This window comes from Mercenaria mercenaria, chromosome 15 (assembly GCF_021730395.1).
Source record: "Mercenaria mercenaria strain notata chromosome 15, MADL_Memer_1, whole genome shotgun sequence".
Classification (NCBI taxonomy): Eukaryota; Metazoa; Mollusca; class Bivalvia; order Venerida; family Veneridae; genus Mercenaria; species Mercenaria mercenaria.
In genome coordinates, this window is record NC_069375.1 from 26219173 (window position 1) to 26235944 (window position 16772).

At 35.7% G+C, this 16772-nt stretch overlaps 1 protein-coding gene across 1 annotated transcript; it reads left to right on the plus strand.

Annotated features, from left to right (window-relative positions):
- The first annotated feature begins 59 nt into the window (after positions 1-59).
- LOC123549324 (ubiquitin-related modifier 1-like) lies at positions 60-11398 on the plus strand. Its single transcript, XM_053524836.1, has 5 exons — positions 60-133; positions 4828-4898; positions 5887-5968; positions 9027-9075; positions 9798-11398. Exons 1-5 carry the CDS (start codon positions 105-107, stop codon positions 9864-9866), a joined length of 300 nt encoding a protein of 99 aa, XP_053380811.1. The 5' UTR covers positions 60-104; the 3' UTR covers positions 9867-11398.
- Positions 11399-16772: the final 5374 nt, after the last annotated feature.

Sequence of the window (16772 nt, forward strand, 5' to 3'; positions counted from 1 at the left end):
TCGAAGCTATCCGTATAGATTATGTACGTAAAGGTACGGGATATATACAATACTATTTTTTGGGTTTTACCCATGTCTAAAAATAGAATACACACAGGAGCATCATGTCGGTGAAAATTTTGGTTGAATTTGGGTAATTTCTGTTATTTCTAAGTTCTAGTTAAGGTCATATACTGATATGAATGATTTCTACAATTTTCAAATGATTACTATACGATACAGTAGCCGCAGTAAAACATGAAAATCATGCTCATGCAATGATGATGTTTAGGTATCAAGTCAACTCGTCCCCCAGTCAACTCGTCCCCATTTTGGTCATTTCGTCCCCCAAATTTGGTAATTTCGTCCCCTCTCCTGAAATATTTGGTCAACTCGTCCCGTTTTAGTAATTTCTCGCTCTAATTACTTTGAAATCCTTTAATTATTTTTTCGCTTAAAAATTATTTCAGAAACTGATATTGGAATCGCTTGTACATGTATTAGATATATTGTAGTGGTTCTCGTATCGGGTGGCCTCAGTAGCTCAATTGGTAGAGCATTGGCATGGTAAGCCGAAGGTCTGAGGTTCGAATCCCGATCGAGGCTGCACATTTTTCCTGAGACTGTTACATTTGGGGGCTCGTCCGAGATGCTCACCCTTGGAGCCCATGTGGGGCGAAGCAGTTTGGCTGGGGTGTGCATCTGAATTCGGTTAACAGTCTGCGGCAGACATTGGCCAGGAGTGCAAATGTCTCGCAATAAGAGAGGTGTGTAGTGGTTCTCGTATCGGGTGGCCTCGGTAGCTCAATTGGTAGAGCGTTGGCACGTTAAGCCGAAGGTCCGAGGTTCGAATCCTGATCAAGGCTGCACATTTTTCCTGAGAATGTTACAATATAAATATAATTAAGTCTTTATAAAATTTGAGTATAATCTGTGGAAATGGTGGGATAATGTATAAAAATAAAGATAAATTAACTTGTAAATTAAAACTTTAGAAAATAGCTGAAGAGGTAAGCGAGCTATAAAAATAAAATATTTCTTTGGGTAAATACAGTGTTACAGATTTATAAATAAGAGTTATAAAATAGCATATAGACACGACTCTGACTGATTTTCTTCTTTTACTTATTATAGTCGTGCCAATAGCAAAATATTTACCTGTCAATCACGATATACCTGCTTTAACACTCATTTAATTATACAAAGGGACAGGGTATTTGAAAAGGTGTTAATGATTATTATCACCTTTTCTGACTGATTGAAAGGTGTTAAAAATTGATAGTGACTTATCAGCTGAAAGTTGATAATTTTTAGTTGATTGGCTGATGAAGGGAATGATCAGTTTTAATAAAATGATCTTTTCAGAGGTTTATGAAAACGAAAATACATGAAGATAATTGCTAGAAAGAACTTATATAACACAAGTTGTATATTTTTTTGTGTATGAGAATCTTCTTGTAAAGACAAAACAGTAAGGGTACACATTCTGTAATTTCACATAAAACCGGACATTTTTTATGTAAAAAATTTTTTTTTTTCTCATATAAAACTTGTGTTAAATATTAATTTGTATTTCAAAACAATCGCGATCAGAATAATAACATTGCAGCAAACTATACACTTTGAGCTACGAAACGAGCATGCACTCTGCAGTTTACATACAATCAGGTATTCATAAAACAAAAAACAAAGTTTTTATTAATCAAAAATTCATTTCAGCTGGGAATTATTTCTTATGACTCGGAGCTTTTTGCTTCAAATTGGTAAAAAATGGAGCTTAATTGGCATTGAGAATGGGTCGATATTTGGCCCCGTGAGACAGGTGGAAAAGGCCCTGCTTGTCTTATCCCTTATCAAAACAATTAATCATGTTTTCAATTTAATTCACCTGTGAAAAACAACTCTTTCCTCCAGCTACATGTGTGTCAAACATGTATAATACACACCAGTCGGTAACACTTTGATTTACTGTGTTAACAATTGTTTGGCACTCCTCAGTAATTATCATCCCAGTCATAAGCGGAAAAGCGTGAGATTTATGGTTTTGGTCTGGAGACGGGAGGCAAGGAGAAAAAATCGGGATTTTGACCCTCCCGCACAGGAGATCAAATGTATGAAATTTTTAAGGTAAATTTTCATATTGTTATGCAGAACTATTTTACAGAAAACATATTTTACTATTTATTATATTATATTAATTATTTTCTAGCAAAGTTCGACAAAAATAAGTATAAAAAAGAGGGGCCAAAAAATGGGGGACGGAATGACCAATTTGAAATCGTAAAGGGAGATGAAATGACCAAAATAGGGACAAGTTGAATGGGGGACGAGTTGACTAGGGGACGAGTTGACTGTAAATCGAATGTTTATCTATATATCTATTACATGCAGATGCGCCAGTCTGTGCGAGAGATTTAAAAGAAGAAATGTACAGGAGGGTGAAAGTTACATTAAAATACAAATGTATTTGTGAAGTGTTGAAAATCAAGATGACAGTGTTATTAAAAAGAGGAGTATGCACAGTTAAAAGAGATTAAAAGCAGCATATTTCACATGTAGATCGTGTGAAAACATTTGGTCACTCCCTGTCTGAATTATTATTATTATTATTATTATACCAGATTTATATACTAGCGCCCGTTTCATGATAAACACGTTCAAAGGCGCTTTACATATAGCAAACGCAGCCACACAGGGCGCATAATTCATCCTATACTAGTACAACACAGAGCGATCTGACCAGAGGGACAGAGTGAGATAAAGCCCCCAGAACAGACAGAGAGAACGTTTTAGAATTAGATATAGAATTGTCCCAGGGTAGGGACCTGCACAACCTCGGTTGGAAGAGAGTTCCATAGAACTATAGTAGCTGGAAAGAAAGAGAATTTGTAATAATTACAGGGTGTAAGGATCTGCTTGTAAGACAAGGGTTGCATGCAGGGTTCGAATTTAAGCTCGCATATACTCGCAAAAGAGCTATAAAAATAAATCTCGCTAACATAACATGGGAACTGAATGAGATCTTGTTTTACCGGTGTATGTGTAACAGGGTTTAGAAATCACTGAAATGCTTTCATTGTAAAAAGTCAAAATTAGTTTATTCTTAAAGTCATATTCTCACTTTTTGTATTTGAAAGGAAGTTAAGTTGATTTCTTCATTTTTGTCTCAATTCAATTAATTTGATTATTTATAATTTAAGATGGTTTGTTTAGATATTACTATATCCTTTGGCTTCTGTTTTGACACTTCCATGTAGTCCTTAAGCCATAAGCTTAATTGTTGTATTATTTACAGCGTCAATCTAGAATCTTTTGTAGAAAGATTTTCCTTTGACCAGTTAATATTTTATATGTTAAGATAACAGCTTTATTTGATAGCTAGAAGCAAAATATGTCATCTCAAGATGATATGATTATTTCCTGTCAGACTTTACTGAAAGCTTAAAATTTTATCTATATCTGTATTAGATATGAAACAATTTTCATTGGTTGAAAAAGTTTTTACAATTTAAACTTCTGGAATATATTAAATATAATTCTGCCAGACTTTTAGTTAGACGACAAAAAAAGAGGATGAGTTAAGTTTTCAACCATGTAGGACATGAAACTCTATGAAATTAAGGCACAGCCTTGAAGGCTGGTGCAACAGCTACTTAATTTTAATAAAATGATTTGAAAGTATTAAATAAACATTTACTTATAATGGAAATTAGGAGTTACTTTACAAAGTGTGCTTTTATGGAACTCTGATAGTTAATCTGTTATTCGCTGGACATAATATTCTGTTACAAAATGGACTTATAATAAAACAATGGAAAACTTAATAATGTGTCTTGATGATTTTGGACTTGCAATTAACTGTTAGCCAAGGGTATACTATTGAATCGAAAATACAAAATTCGTAAACCAACAATATGATCCGCAACAACCTGGGAGACCCCAAAGAGACAAAGAGAGCTAATTTCCCCGCAGTTGCATGAAAAACTTCCTTTCTGTACCATACATGCAGTGTGACATATGAAACAGACAGCAAAAGGATAAAGATTTGTATCGTGAAAAACTTTCTATCAGATCGTTTTGTTTATAATTATAATGGTGTTTTTTTTAATGTTATTAATTTTTTCAACATGTTCTACATTTTCTACTCCTGTTGCCATTCTGTGTATTTTATACTTCTTTGGTCGAATTAATCCGCATATACAGTTTGTTTTATAGTGACACATGACAGGTCAAACTGCAAAAGTCAGAAATTAAATAGCATTCACTCAGCGACAGTAAGCTTGTCTACACAGTCGATTAACTGGAATTGACAACATAACATCATTTATCCAGAAAACCTAGCATAATGCCTTGTAGCCATTATATGGATAGCCTTAATGTTGCCAGGAATCTATTATATCCTCTGGTATTAAGTGTTATACAGACAGTGTCACTGTCTCAGATTTTGACTATTCTAAGATAGGTTTTGATATAAAATAATTCTAAATAATAAAGTGAAATAAGCTAGTCCAAATAATAGGACATTTCGGGACAGCGTGATAGCTATTGACTATCGCTGTCCTGTTAGAAGGATGAAAACTATGAAATATCAGATCATAAAGTAAGTCATCCTGATAAACCAAATGAATAAGGCTAGAAATAAGCATGCAGCAATGTAAAGGACTCCAGACCTATTGATAATGAGCTCTGGAGTTATGGCCATTGAATTACTCAGTATACTGAGAAAACTGACAAATAGTCTGCTCAGTAAGTAGAGTATTTTAAAAGTGAAATAAAATTTGCTGTGATGGGCATATACTGTGTTAGTTTGGTCTTGTTATTAATACATTTTTCATGCATTTTTTGCAGAGGTGGAGCTGAACTGTTGTTTGATAAAGTGAAGAAGCATGAAGTGGCGCTTCCTTGTAAAGAAACACCCTGTAAGTTTTTCACATAACTGTTAGAACTATAGTCTGTTGTTTATAAAGGTAAACTGTGTGTTTATAAAAGTGTCACCACTTTTGATAGAGTTAGTCCTTTTGACTAATGAAACACTTTTGCCATAATTCTCATCTTCCTCAAAAAGCTATCCTGTAATGCCAAGCACCAGACTGGAAGGTATTTGGTAAGCATTAATTTTGTCAAGAGGACACAGACACCTGAACTTTCAAATCATTAGTTAATTAACTACCTTCTTAAAGTTAAGCTCAGTCACACTGAAGTTGAAATTTTATAATATAAATAATTTCTTTAACACCTAGCTTCAAATAGATTTTAGTTGTGTTTATCTGGAATTGAGAAATGACAAAAGAAGTTAAAATCCAGTATTAAACAGAACTTTTTTTACAAAAACCATCACTTAGAAAGTTGATTAGGTTCATCATTCCAAAAGCATCTCCAGAAATGATATTCCTTTCGAAACAGTTGAGCCGCGCCATGAGAAAACCAACATAGTGGATTTGCGACCAGCATGGATCCAGACCAGCCTGCACATCCACGCAGTCTGGTCAGGATCCATGCTGTTTGCTTTCAAAGCCTATTGCAATTAGAGAAACCGTTAGCGAACAGCATGGATCCTGACCAGACTGCGCGGATGCTAAAAGTGGCTATTTTGTGTGTGTGCTAGTATGCATTAGTGTGTGCATCCATCTGTCCATGTTTGCCTTAACAGTTTTAAGTGTGGGTGCATATGTATTAAAACATTATTAGAATTGTATTGGTATTTATAGATTAGGTTTTCTTAGAATAATATTGTACTCTGAAAGTCACATTTCTTGATACAAATCTAATAACTTATTAATACGGTAACTGGACATACAATGCATTTCTTTTTTATTAAAACAAAGTATTTTGGGCAAGGAGTATAAAAGACTTGCACAGACAATTATAGATAAACATGCAGAGAGGATAATTCTGGATATATTTCAGGGACAGTTCGTGAACTTCTGCCATGGATGAAGGACCACATGCTCAAAGAACGACCAGAACTGTTTCTACAAGGAGAGACAGTGTAAGATATGTTCTAGTTGTCATTTCTTTCATTCAACAACACACAAGGTGGCACACAGGCTCAAAAGACTTAGTGTTTAGCAAAAGTAACACAATTAGAATTTAAGAAAAAACAATAAAAAAAATTAAAAAAACTTAATTTAGAATAAGAAAGCTGAATTTAAAAATGAAGTGAAAAAAGTTCGAGGTTCAGGTGGGGAGTGACCTCTGAGGGTTACCTTGTATCTTTAGCCCTTTATTGTCTTGTTATTTCAGTAGGTGAGTGCATGAATACGCAAGACGTCACAAATTCATTCCTCACATCGGACAAATATCCACCACTAGGATTTCACCTCTTCCTATGAAAACATGTTTGAAAGAAAAAGATATCTAATTGTGACATCATTAATATTCATTGGAAACTTATAATTGTTATTTTGAATGGTTGTTTCAATCAAAGAAGTTAAAAGATTTCCCAATTATTTTATCTTCATAAGTTGAGATTAATGAATTCACATCCCCATGAAATAGCTATCTGGGCAAAACAAGGACATTTCATGTCAGCAAAATCTTGCAAGACTAATTTGAAAAATTTTGATCTTCAAGACATTTTTGTTAAAATGGGAGCCGATTGAAAAAGTCATGATGTTGACACATGTAAGAACATTTGCTTTAAGAAATTTCTGACAGTCATCCCTTTTGCAAAGACAGTAAATACATATACCATATTTACACAGTTGAGTTTTATTTAGAATGCCTGAACTTTGATCAGGGTGAGCTGTTAGTATAGGTGGGTGGTACAGCTTCCATCATCCGCAGTTTACATAAAAACCTTCTTCTTTGAAACTGCTTGTCAGAATTATACCAAATTTGGTCTGTAGCATCCTTGCAAAGTTCTCCCTCAAGTTTGTTCAAATGGTTCCACTTGACTCCCTTCTAGGTGCAACTAGAGCCAAAAATGAAAAAAGTTCTAACAAATTCTTCTCATAAACAACTTTATAGATCTCCATCAAACTTGGTCTGTAGTATTATTATAGGATTCTTTCCCAAATTTGTCGAAACGGGGGTGGGGGCAGCTAGAACTTAAGATGGAAGAATATTAAACAACTTCTTCTCATGAATCACTTTATAGATCTTCGTCAAACTTGGTCTGTAGCATCATTATATGGTTCTCCCCAAAATTTGTTCAGATGGAGGCAGCCGACCATTTTTGGGGGCCGCTGGATATAGAAATAGAAATATCTTTAAACAAAATCTTCTCATGAAGTGCTTGAGATCTTCATCAAGCTTGGTATGTAACATAATTATAAGAAACTTTACAAACTTCTTTACATGAAATTTGGTCTGTAGCAATATTATAAGGTTCTCTCCCAGAGTTTTTGAATGAGGGCAGCCGGCCTTTTATTGTGGATGCTAGAGGTAGAAATAGAAATACCTTTAAACAACCTGTTTTTGTGAACCACTTGATTGATCTGCATCAAAATTGGTCTGTAGGATTCTATAAAGCCCCCTTCAAGTGGTGGCAGTTGGCCTCTTGAAGGGCCACTTATAGAACTAGAAATAAAAGTATCTTTTAAATGACTTTTTCCTTTGGCTTGGCAGATATTCATTAAGATTGGTCTGTAGCATCATCTTTTTGAAATTGTGGCTCTTAACATACAGTATCTTATGTTTCTATACTAACAAAATTGTTACCTTTCATGATTTATTATGTTCTACATATATCCATGGTGAAGCAGTCAAGGTCAAGTGAGCAACCTAGGGCCATTATGGCCAGCTTGTTTTGTCATGTCAAAAACCTGAATACTGTTCATAAATATAATTAGGTGATTATTAATAATATTCAGTTTATTATGTTACATTGGCACTACAGTGAAATACCAAAGTCTGTACATACATACCGGTAAAATCATGAAAATGAAGAAATGATAAAATATTCTCTAAAATGATTATAGTCAGGCCCATTAAAATGTGTTGCAGGTGTACAAAGGATATACCAAATATTTTATGATTTTTTTAGCTTGACTGTTTGAAAATCAAGTTTTGCATGGGTGCAAGTTTCTCAAATCTTCTGGACAGATGCTTTCAGACTTCACAAATGTCTTTGATATCACAAGAAGACCTTATAATAGGACAAGTTACATAACTTAAGTTTGTATTTTGTCAAATTTTGCCCCATTTTAACTTGGAAATTTTGATGGAAAGTCTAGTCCAAGGTCAAGGTCACACTTGGAAGTGAATGATCAAATAACTTAAATATTTGCCGGTACAGTATTTCTCAACAACTGCAAGGGTTTTCATAAAACTAACATCAGTTGTTTACCTCATCAAAATGACATTCAGAGTGTACAGTCCATTAGAGACTATCTCCAAGGTTAAGGTCAAAAGGTCTTAAATGTCAAAGGCTATGGACACAGCATTTTACTTTCCATGTTATAATGTGCTGATTAGGGATATTAGTGATAGCTCTAGTTTACATTTTGTCAAATTGTAATACATTGTACTATTTTTGGGAGGTGAAAGATTTGCATTTAAGCAGGTTTGTCTGAAACTACTTGGCCATTTTGAGGGTTGAAGGCAATACTGTCGTAAGTCCTTCTTTATTTAATAGGAGTTACTACAGTATTGCGTTCAGCCCTCGATTTGCTCTCAAACTCCATACAAGTCTTTAGTATATTGAGATGATTTCACATATCAGATTAAACCGAATTACCTCAGATTTGAACTGAAAATCTTGGTAAGTCCTTGGGATCATGAAATGACTGCTTTGGGCCAGGTTCTATATCTCTGTCTTGCACTTTACATTTTTAAAACATTTGTGTTTGCTAGTGTTATAAAGAAGGGTTTAAGATATGTACATTGATATTAGACAGCGCTTGTTCACTTTATGAATTGCCACATGTATATTTGTGGTTCCTCCAACACTGCTGTTATCTTTTTCTAGGTGATAGTGTTATCATAATTTATAGAATAGTGTGATATGTATATTGTATTGACAGTACAATAATTATCTACAATACTCTTATCCACGAAAGAGGGAACATTCTGTTCTCCAATTTATACTTGTTTATTTTTTTCAGGCGACCTGGTATCCTTGTGTTAATCAATGATGCTGATTGGGAACTTATGGTAAGAAATAAGTTTTGATTTAAAAAAAAATGTAGCTTACCCTTGAAAAAAACACAGCATCTGTCTGTTTGCATCTACCTATGTAATCATGTAAGAAAGCTATCTAGATGGCTTTCAGAAGGTCAGTGGTTCTACCAATGTGTTTTACCCGTGTCCAGAGGTGCACCAAGGGTCTTCATTTGCCGTGAAAAGATTTAAAGTCGCCTAGGACCTGTAATTCTATCAGTGTGACGTTAAAAAAAAATTTTTTTTTTAAAAAAGGTCATACATGCATATTTCTGATTGTTGTGGCAACCAAATGGAAAGACTTTAAAAAATCTTCTCAGAAATCACTGGCCAAATTTTGAAATAGTTTTGCAGAAATAATCCTTTGGTGACGTTTTAATAAATTCCTTCAAATCATTCTGTTTTGTTAAAAAAAGTATTGCTGCCATCTTCTGTTCAGAAAACATTGGCCTATATCAAAATAATGTCAAAGATATTTTCCTGGGCATGACCATGTACCAAAACTGTTCATGCAAGCTGTGAAGCTCAGGTTATCAATCCAGAGTCATCATGGCCTTCTTGTTCTAGTAGAATTTTCTAAAATGTGTCTTATCTTTGCTCATACTATGAAACAAATCTGGTATGCTGTGACAAAATCTTGGTACAGTCAGTTGATAATGTTGAAAGTAGATATTAAAATTGCTTTTTAATAAACATGTATATTTTGTATTTTCCAGGGCGAGTTGGATTATGCAATAGAGGAAAATGATAAAATAGTGTTTATATCAACTTTACATGGAGGGTAATGAAGTGAACAGTGTTGTGATATTATTTAAGTACAGAAATATTCCGAATGATTTATCTGAATGAACTGCGTACCAAGTTTATAAAACTGAATTTGAAGACCAGGTACAATACCACACCATTTGACTGGCTGTCTCTGGGAGCAAATATTCAAGGTTCCTCAAGCAGTACTGATAAAACGATGAACTATATGAGATCACTTCAGTAATCATTGGAAACAGTTCAAGAAGAATATTTAATAATTTGATACAAGTTGAGACATTTTTAGCTGGACTATTTGAAATTTTTCGAATTATAAAGCTTTTGTTGTCAGCCTTTTGTTCACACCCTTGTCACATAAGATTATTATTATTATTTATTATTTACCAGATTTTTATAGCGCTCTTTTCATCTATAAAATAAACGTGCAAAAGCGCTGTACAAACTACATCACAGAATGATATGGACACACAATACAACACAAAAAAGATATATTTAAAAATAGTTCAACATTAAATCTGCATATTAATTATACTAGTAAATAACTTCTATTGCACAGTCATACAACAGCTTGTTTTCCAGTGCAAAGTTAGTTTCAGTAGATCTTGAAGAAAAAGTGTGTTTTTAACCCTTACCCTGCTAAATTTATATAATGAACTTGTCCATCTTTCAATTTGGACAGTACCACTAACAGTTAAAAGGGGTGCTTACCAAAATGATACTGACTTAATGGCGAACAGTGCAGACAATGATCAGCCTGCACGGATGTGCAAGCTGATCTTAGTCTGCCCTGGTCGCAAAGGCAAAACCACTTGCCACCAGCAGGCTAAGGGTTAATGATCTTTTGAAAGCATCCAGACTTTTAGCATCTGTAATGGTAGCCGGAAGAGTATTCCATAACTTCGGTGCAGCTGATGAAAAACTACGATCACCGTAACTCACAGTTTTGCTTTTTGGAACAACTAAGATCTGCAAATAAGCAAGTTTCTCTAAAACCACTTTGCATAATGCTTCCAAACTTCACAGATGTATTAAGCATCATGAAATGACTTCACAGGACAAGTTACATAAATCAAGCTTATGTTTTGTCAAAATTATGCCCCCTTTTAACTTAGAATTACAGGCTAAACTTTTGCATGTAAGCAATTTTCTGACAAAATTGCTACTAGCAGTCAAAATGTTTTGAAGCTGCACATAAGTCTTTGAGATCATTAGATGACCTTACAAGGCAAGTTACGTAACTCTAGCTTCAATTTTGTCAAAATTTTGTCCCTTTTAAACAAAGAATTTTTGGTAGAAATTTTGCATATAAGCAGGTTTCTTGAAAACTTTAAACATCAGCATCATGAGATGGTCTGGCATAGCAAGTTACATGATTCTAGCTTTTTTTTGTTGTAAAACTTATGCCTGTTGTGGAAGGGCTTCAGGTAGTCCAGTGTGCTTTGATAAAACAGCTCGTGTTTGTATTTCTGATTACCTCAGTTCAAAATCTAAAGATACATGCACATGCACTTTCTGACAGTGTAATAACTGAAATAAAGCATATGTAAAGAAACTGTATCTTACTTGATCTCTAACCAGCACCTGTAGGAGAGAGAGAATGAAGTTATCACATGTTTGATAAGAAATGAAAAGAGATATTCAGATTTAGCAATATCAATCAGTTTCCATATAATTGTCGTGTTAAGTTATAGTTGATGATACATAACATACTGACATGGTTCGAAAACTGGTTCCCTGACTAGGGGAGATAATTTGTGTTTGTCTTATATGTTTGTCTGGAGTAACTGTGTATATCTGCCTAAACCATAAATTATGTTACGTTTAAGCAAAACTTTACAGCTTTGAAAGGTAAAAACTAAAGTTGTGTATATCGTGTGCATGTGTCGCATGTTTCAAAGAAGGAAGAGTATAATGTTTTGCAGATGTCGGTTAGTCAGTCTGTAGACCAATCGGTTTCCGGAAGATAACTCAAAAACGATTCAGCCTAGGACCATGAAAGCTGATAGGGAGGTTGTTCATGACCAGCAGATGACCCCTATTGATTTTGAGATCAGTAGATCGAAGATCATAGTCACAGTGACCTGGAACAGTTAAACCATTTCCAGACAATAACTTGAGAACCCTTGGGCCTAGGACCACGGAACTTAATAGGGAGTTTGATCATGACCAGCAGATTTGAGATCAGTAGGTCAAAGCAAACTTCATTTTAAAGCCAAACAATTAACTGACAAACAAAAGGACTCATAAATGTAAAGAACAGGATGTTTCCCATTTTTAGCTCACCCTTGAGCACTTTGTGCTCAGGTCAGTGGCTGTCCGTCATCCATCAACATTTTCCTTTAAACAACATCTCCTCCTAAACCACCAGGCCAATTTTGACGAAACTTCACAGGGATGTTCCTTGGATGGTCTTCTTTAAATTTTTTTTTAAAGAATTGAATTCCATACAGAACTCCAGTTGCTATGGCAACTGAAAGGAAAAACTTTAAAAATCTTCTTGTCCAAAACCACAGACCTAGTGCTTTGATATTTGGTATGTAGCATCATCTAATGGTCCTCTACCAATGTTGTTCAAATTAATCCCCCTAGGATGGTTTATATAGACTTATATAGGGAAAAACTTTGAAAATCCTTTTGTCCAAACCCACAGGACCTAGGGCTGTATGTAGCATCATCTAGTGGTCCTCTATCAATATTGTTCAAATCATTCCCGTTGTATTAAATATGGCTCCGCCCTGGGGTCACATGGTTTATATAGACTTGTATAGGGAAAACTTTGAAAATCTTCTTGTACAAAACCACATGGCATAGGGCTTTGATATTTGGTATATAGCATTGTGTAGTAGTCCTTTACCAAGATTGTTCAAATTATCCCCTGGGGTTAAAACTGGCTCCACCCCGGAAGCATGGTTTAAATAGATTTGTATAGGGAAAAAAACTTAAAAAAATTCTTGTCTTAAACCATATGGCCCAGAGCTTTGATATTTAGTACGTGTTATGCTCTAGTGGTTCTCTACCAAAATTGTTCAAATCATGACCTTAGGCCCAATATATGCCACGCCCGGAGAGTCTCTTGTTTTACACTGACTTATATAGGAAAAATCTTTAAAAAATCTTCTTGTCCAGAACCATAAATTATTGTCTAGCAGTCAACTATCAAGTTTGTTCAAAACTGACTGTGCCCTGGAGTCAACAGTTTTTACATTGGCTTGTATAGGGAAAAACCTTTACAAAATTTCTTCCCTGAAACCATAAGGCCCAGAGATTAGGTATTTGGTATGTGGCATGCTCTAGTAGTTTTCTACCAAGACTGTTCAAATTATGACCCTGGGGTCAATATAGGTCACGCCCAGGTGGTCCCTTGTTTTACATAAACTTGTTTGTTTTTGTATCAATGGCAAAGAAATTTGGACCGCTAGTATAATGTTTGATACAGATTTCAATACTCATCTTGCATAGTCTTAATTGTGACCTACTGACCTACCTTCTCGTTTTTGAAGTTACAGCATAGAAACTTGGACTGCATATATAATTTTTGATACAGATTTCAATACCCGTCTTTAGTATTTTTGACCCTGACCTACTGACCTACTTTCTTGTTTTTGTAGCTACAGCAAAGAAATTTGGACCACATGTATGTTTGATACAGATTTCAATACTCATCTTGAATAGTCTTAATCTTGACCTACCAACATACTTTCTTGTTTTTGAAGGTACAGCATAGAAATTTGGACCACATGTATAATTTTGATACAGATTTCAATACTCGTCTTTAGTATTCTTAACCCTGACCTACTGACCTTCTGTCTTGTTTTTGAAGCTACAGCAATGAGATTTGGACCACCTGTATCATTTTTAACAGAGTTCAGTAGTTATCTTGAATAATCTTTACCATGTCCTACTAGCCTAGTGTTTAGCTCACCTGTCACGAAGTGACAAGGTGAGCTATTGTGACCGCTTGATGTCCGTCGTGCGTCAACAATTTGTAAAAAAATCTTCTTTTTGAAAACCACTGGGCAGAATTACACCAAACTTCACAGGAATGATCCTTGGGTGGCCCCCTTTCAAAATTATTCAAAGAATTGAATTCCATGGAGAACTCTGGTTGCCATGGCAACCGAAAGGAAAAACTTTTAAAATCTTCTTCTCAAAAACCAGAAGTCCTAGAGCTTAGATATTTGGTGTGAAGCATTGCCTAGTGAACCTCTACCAATATTGTTCAAATCATGACCCCGGGGTCAAAATTGACCCCGCCCCAGGGGTCACTTGATTTTACATAGGAAAATATTAAAAAGTCTTCTTCTCAAAAACCAGAAGCCCTAGAGCTTACCTAGAGCTAACCTCTACTAAAGTTGTTCAAATCATGACCCCGGGGTCAAAATTGACCCCGCCCCACTGGGGTCACTTGATTTTACATATGAAAATCTTCAAAAAAATTCTAAAAATAAACCAGAAGGCCTAGAGCTTAGATATTTGACATGTAGCATTGCCTAGTGGACCTCTACAAAACTTATTTAAATCGTGACCCCCAGGGTCAAAATTGACCCCGCCCCAGGGGTCACTTGATTTTACATAGGAAAATCTTAAAAAATCTTCTTCTCAAAAACCAGAAGCCCTAGAGCTTAGATATATGGTGTGAAGCATTGCCTAGTGGACCTCTACCAAGTTTGTTCAAATCATGACCCCGGGGTCAAAATTGACCCTGCCCCAGGGGTTATACTTGATTGTACATAGGAAAATCTTAAAAAATCTTCTTCTCAAAAAGCATAAGCCCTGGAGCTTAGATATTTGACATGTAGCATTGCCTAGTGGACCTCTACTAAAGTTGTTCAAATCATGACCCCGGGGTCAAAATTGACCCTGCCCCAGGGGTCACTTGATTTTACATATGAAAATCTTCAAAAAAATTCTAAAAATAAACCAGAAGGCCTAGAGCTTAGATATTTCACATGTAGCATTGCCTAGTGGACCTCTACAAAATTTATTTAAATCATGACCTTAGGCGTCAAAATTGGCCCCGCCGCCGGGGTCACTTGATTTTACATAGGAAAATCTTAAAAAGTCTTCTTCTCAAAAACCAGAAGCCCTAGAGCTTAGATATTTGACATGTAGCATTGCCTAGTGGACCTCTACTAAAGTTTTTCAAATCATGACCCCGGGGTCAAAATTGACCCCGCCCCAGGGGTCACTTGATTTTACATATGAAAATCTTCAAAAAAATTCTAAAAATAAACCAGAAGGCCTAGAGCTTAGATATTTCACATGTAGCATTGCCTAGTGGACCTCTACAAAATTTATTTAAATCAGTGACCCGGTCAAAATTGGCCCCGCCGCCAGGGGTCACTTGATTTTACATAGGAAAATCTTAAAAAAGTCTTCTTCTCAAAAACCAGAAGCCCTAGAGCTTAGATATTTGACATGTAGCATTGCCTAGTGGACCTCTACTAAAGTTGTTCAAATCATGACCCCGGGGTCAAAATTGACCCTGCCCCAGGGGTCACTTGATTTTACATATGAAAATCTTCAAAAAAATTCTAAAAATAAACCAGAAGGCCTAGAGCTTAGATATTTGACATGCAGCATTGCCTAGTGGACCTCTACAAAATTTATTTAAATCGTGACCCCCGGGGTCAAAATTGACCCCGCCCCAGGGATCACTTGATTTTACATAGGAAAATCTTAAAATAATCTTCTCAAAAACCAGAAGCCCTAGAGCTTAGATATATTTGAAGTAGCATTGCCTAGTGGACCTCTACCAAGTTTGTTGAAATCATGACCCCGGGGTCAAAATTGACCCGCCCCAGGGGTTACTTGATTTACATAGGAAAATTTAAAAATCTTCTTCTCAAAAAGCAAAGCCCTGGAGCTTAGATATTTGACATGTAGCATTGCCTAGTGGACCTCTACTAAAGTTGTTCAAATCATGACCCCGGGGTCAAAATTGACCCTGCCCCAGGGGTCACTTGATTTTACATATGAAAATCTTCAAAAAAATTCTAAAAATAAACCAGAAGGCCTAGAGCTTAGATATTTCACATGTAGCATTGCCTAGTGGACTCTACAAAATTTTTTAAATCATGACCCGGGTCAAAATTGGCCCGCCCCGGGGTCACTTGATTTTACATAGGAAAATCTTCAAAAAGTCTTCTTTAAAAAACCAGAAGCCTAGAGCTTAGATATTTGACATGTAGCATTGCCTAGTGACCTCTACATAAAGTTGTTCAAATCATGACCCCGGGGTCAAATTGACCCCCCCTAGGGGTCACTTGATTGTACATAGAAAATCTTCAAAAAAATTCTAAAAATAAACCAGAAGGCCTAGAGCTTAGATATTTGACATGTAGCATTGCCTAGTGGACCTCTACAAAATTTTTTAAATCGTGACCCCCGGGGTCAAAATTGGCCCAGCCCCAGGGTCACTTGATTTTCATAGGAAATCTTAAAAAATTTCTTCAAAAACCAGAAGCCTAGACTTAATATTGGTTGAAGCATTGCCAGTAGTTGGCCTCTCCCTGTTTGTTCAAACATGAGCACCCGGGTCAAAATTGACCATCAGCCCCAGGGGTTATATTGATTTACATAGGAAATTCTAAAAAATCTTGCTCAGAGAACATAAGCCTGTGAGCTTAATGTCGTTCATGCTGAAGATGGCCTCAGTGGACCTCTACTAAAGTTGTTCAAATCATGACCCGGGTCAAAATTGACCCTGCCCAGGGGTCACTTTGATTTTACATATGAAAATCTTCAAAAAATCTTAAAATAAACCAGAAGGCCTAGAGCTTAGATATTTCACATGTAGCATTGCCTAGTGGACCTCTACAAAATTTATTTAAATCATGACCTTCGGCGTCAAAATTGGCCCCGCCGCCGGGGTCACTTGATTTTACATAGGAAAATCTTAAAAAGTCTTCTTCTCAAAAACCAGA

Coding starts and splice junctions, on each gene's coding strand:
- LOC123549324 (XM_053524836.1), top strand. CDS start 105: ATGTCGGTGAAAATTTTGGTTGAATTTGG. Junction 4,899..5,886: donor TCCTTGTAAAGAAACACCCT/GTAAGTTTTTCA, acceptor GATATATTTCAG/GGACAGTTCGTGAACTTCTG. Junction 5,969..9,026: donor TTTCTACAAGGAGAGACAGT/GTAAGATATGTT, acceptor TATTTTTTTCAG/GCGACCTGGTATCCTTGTGT.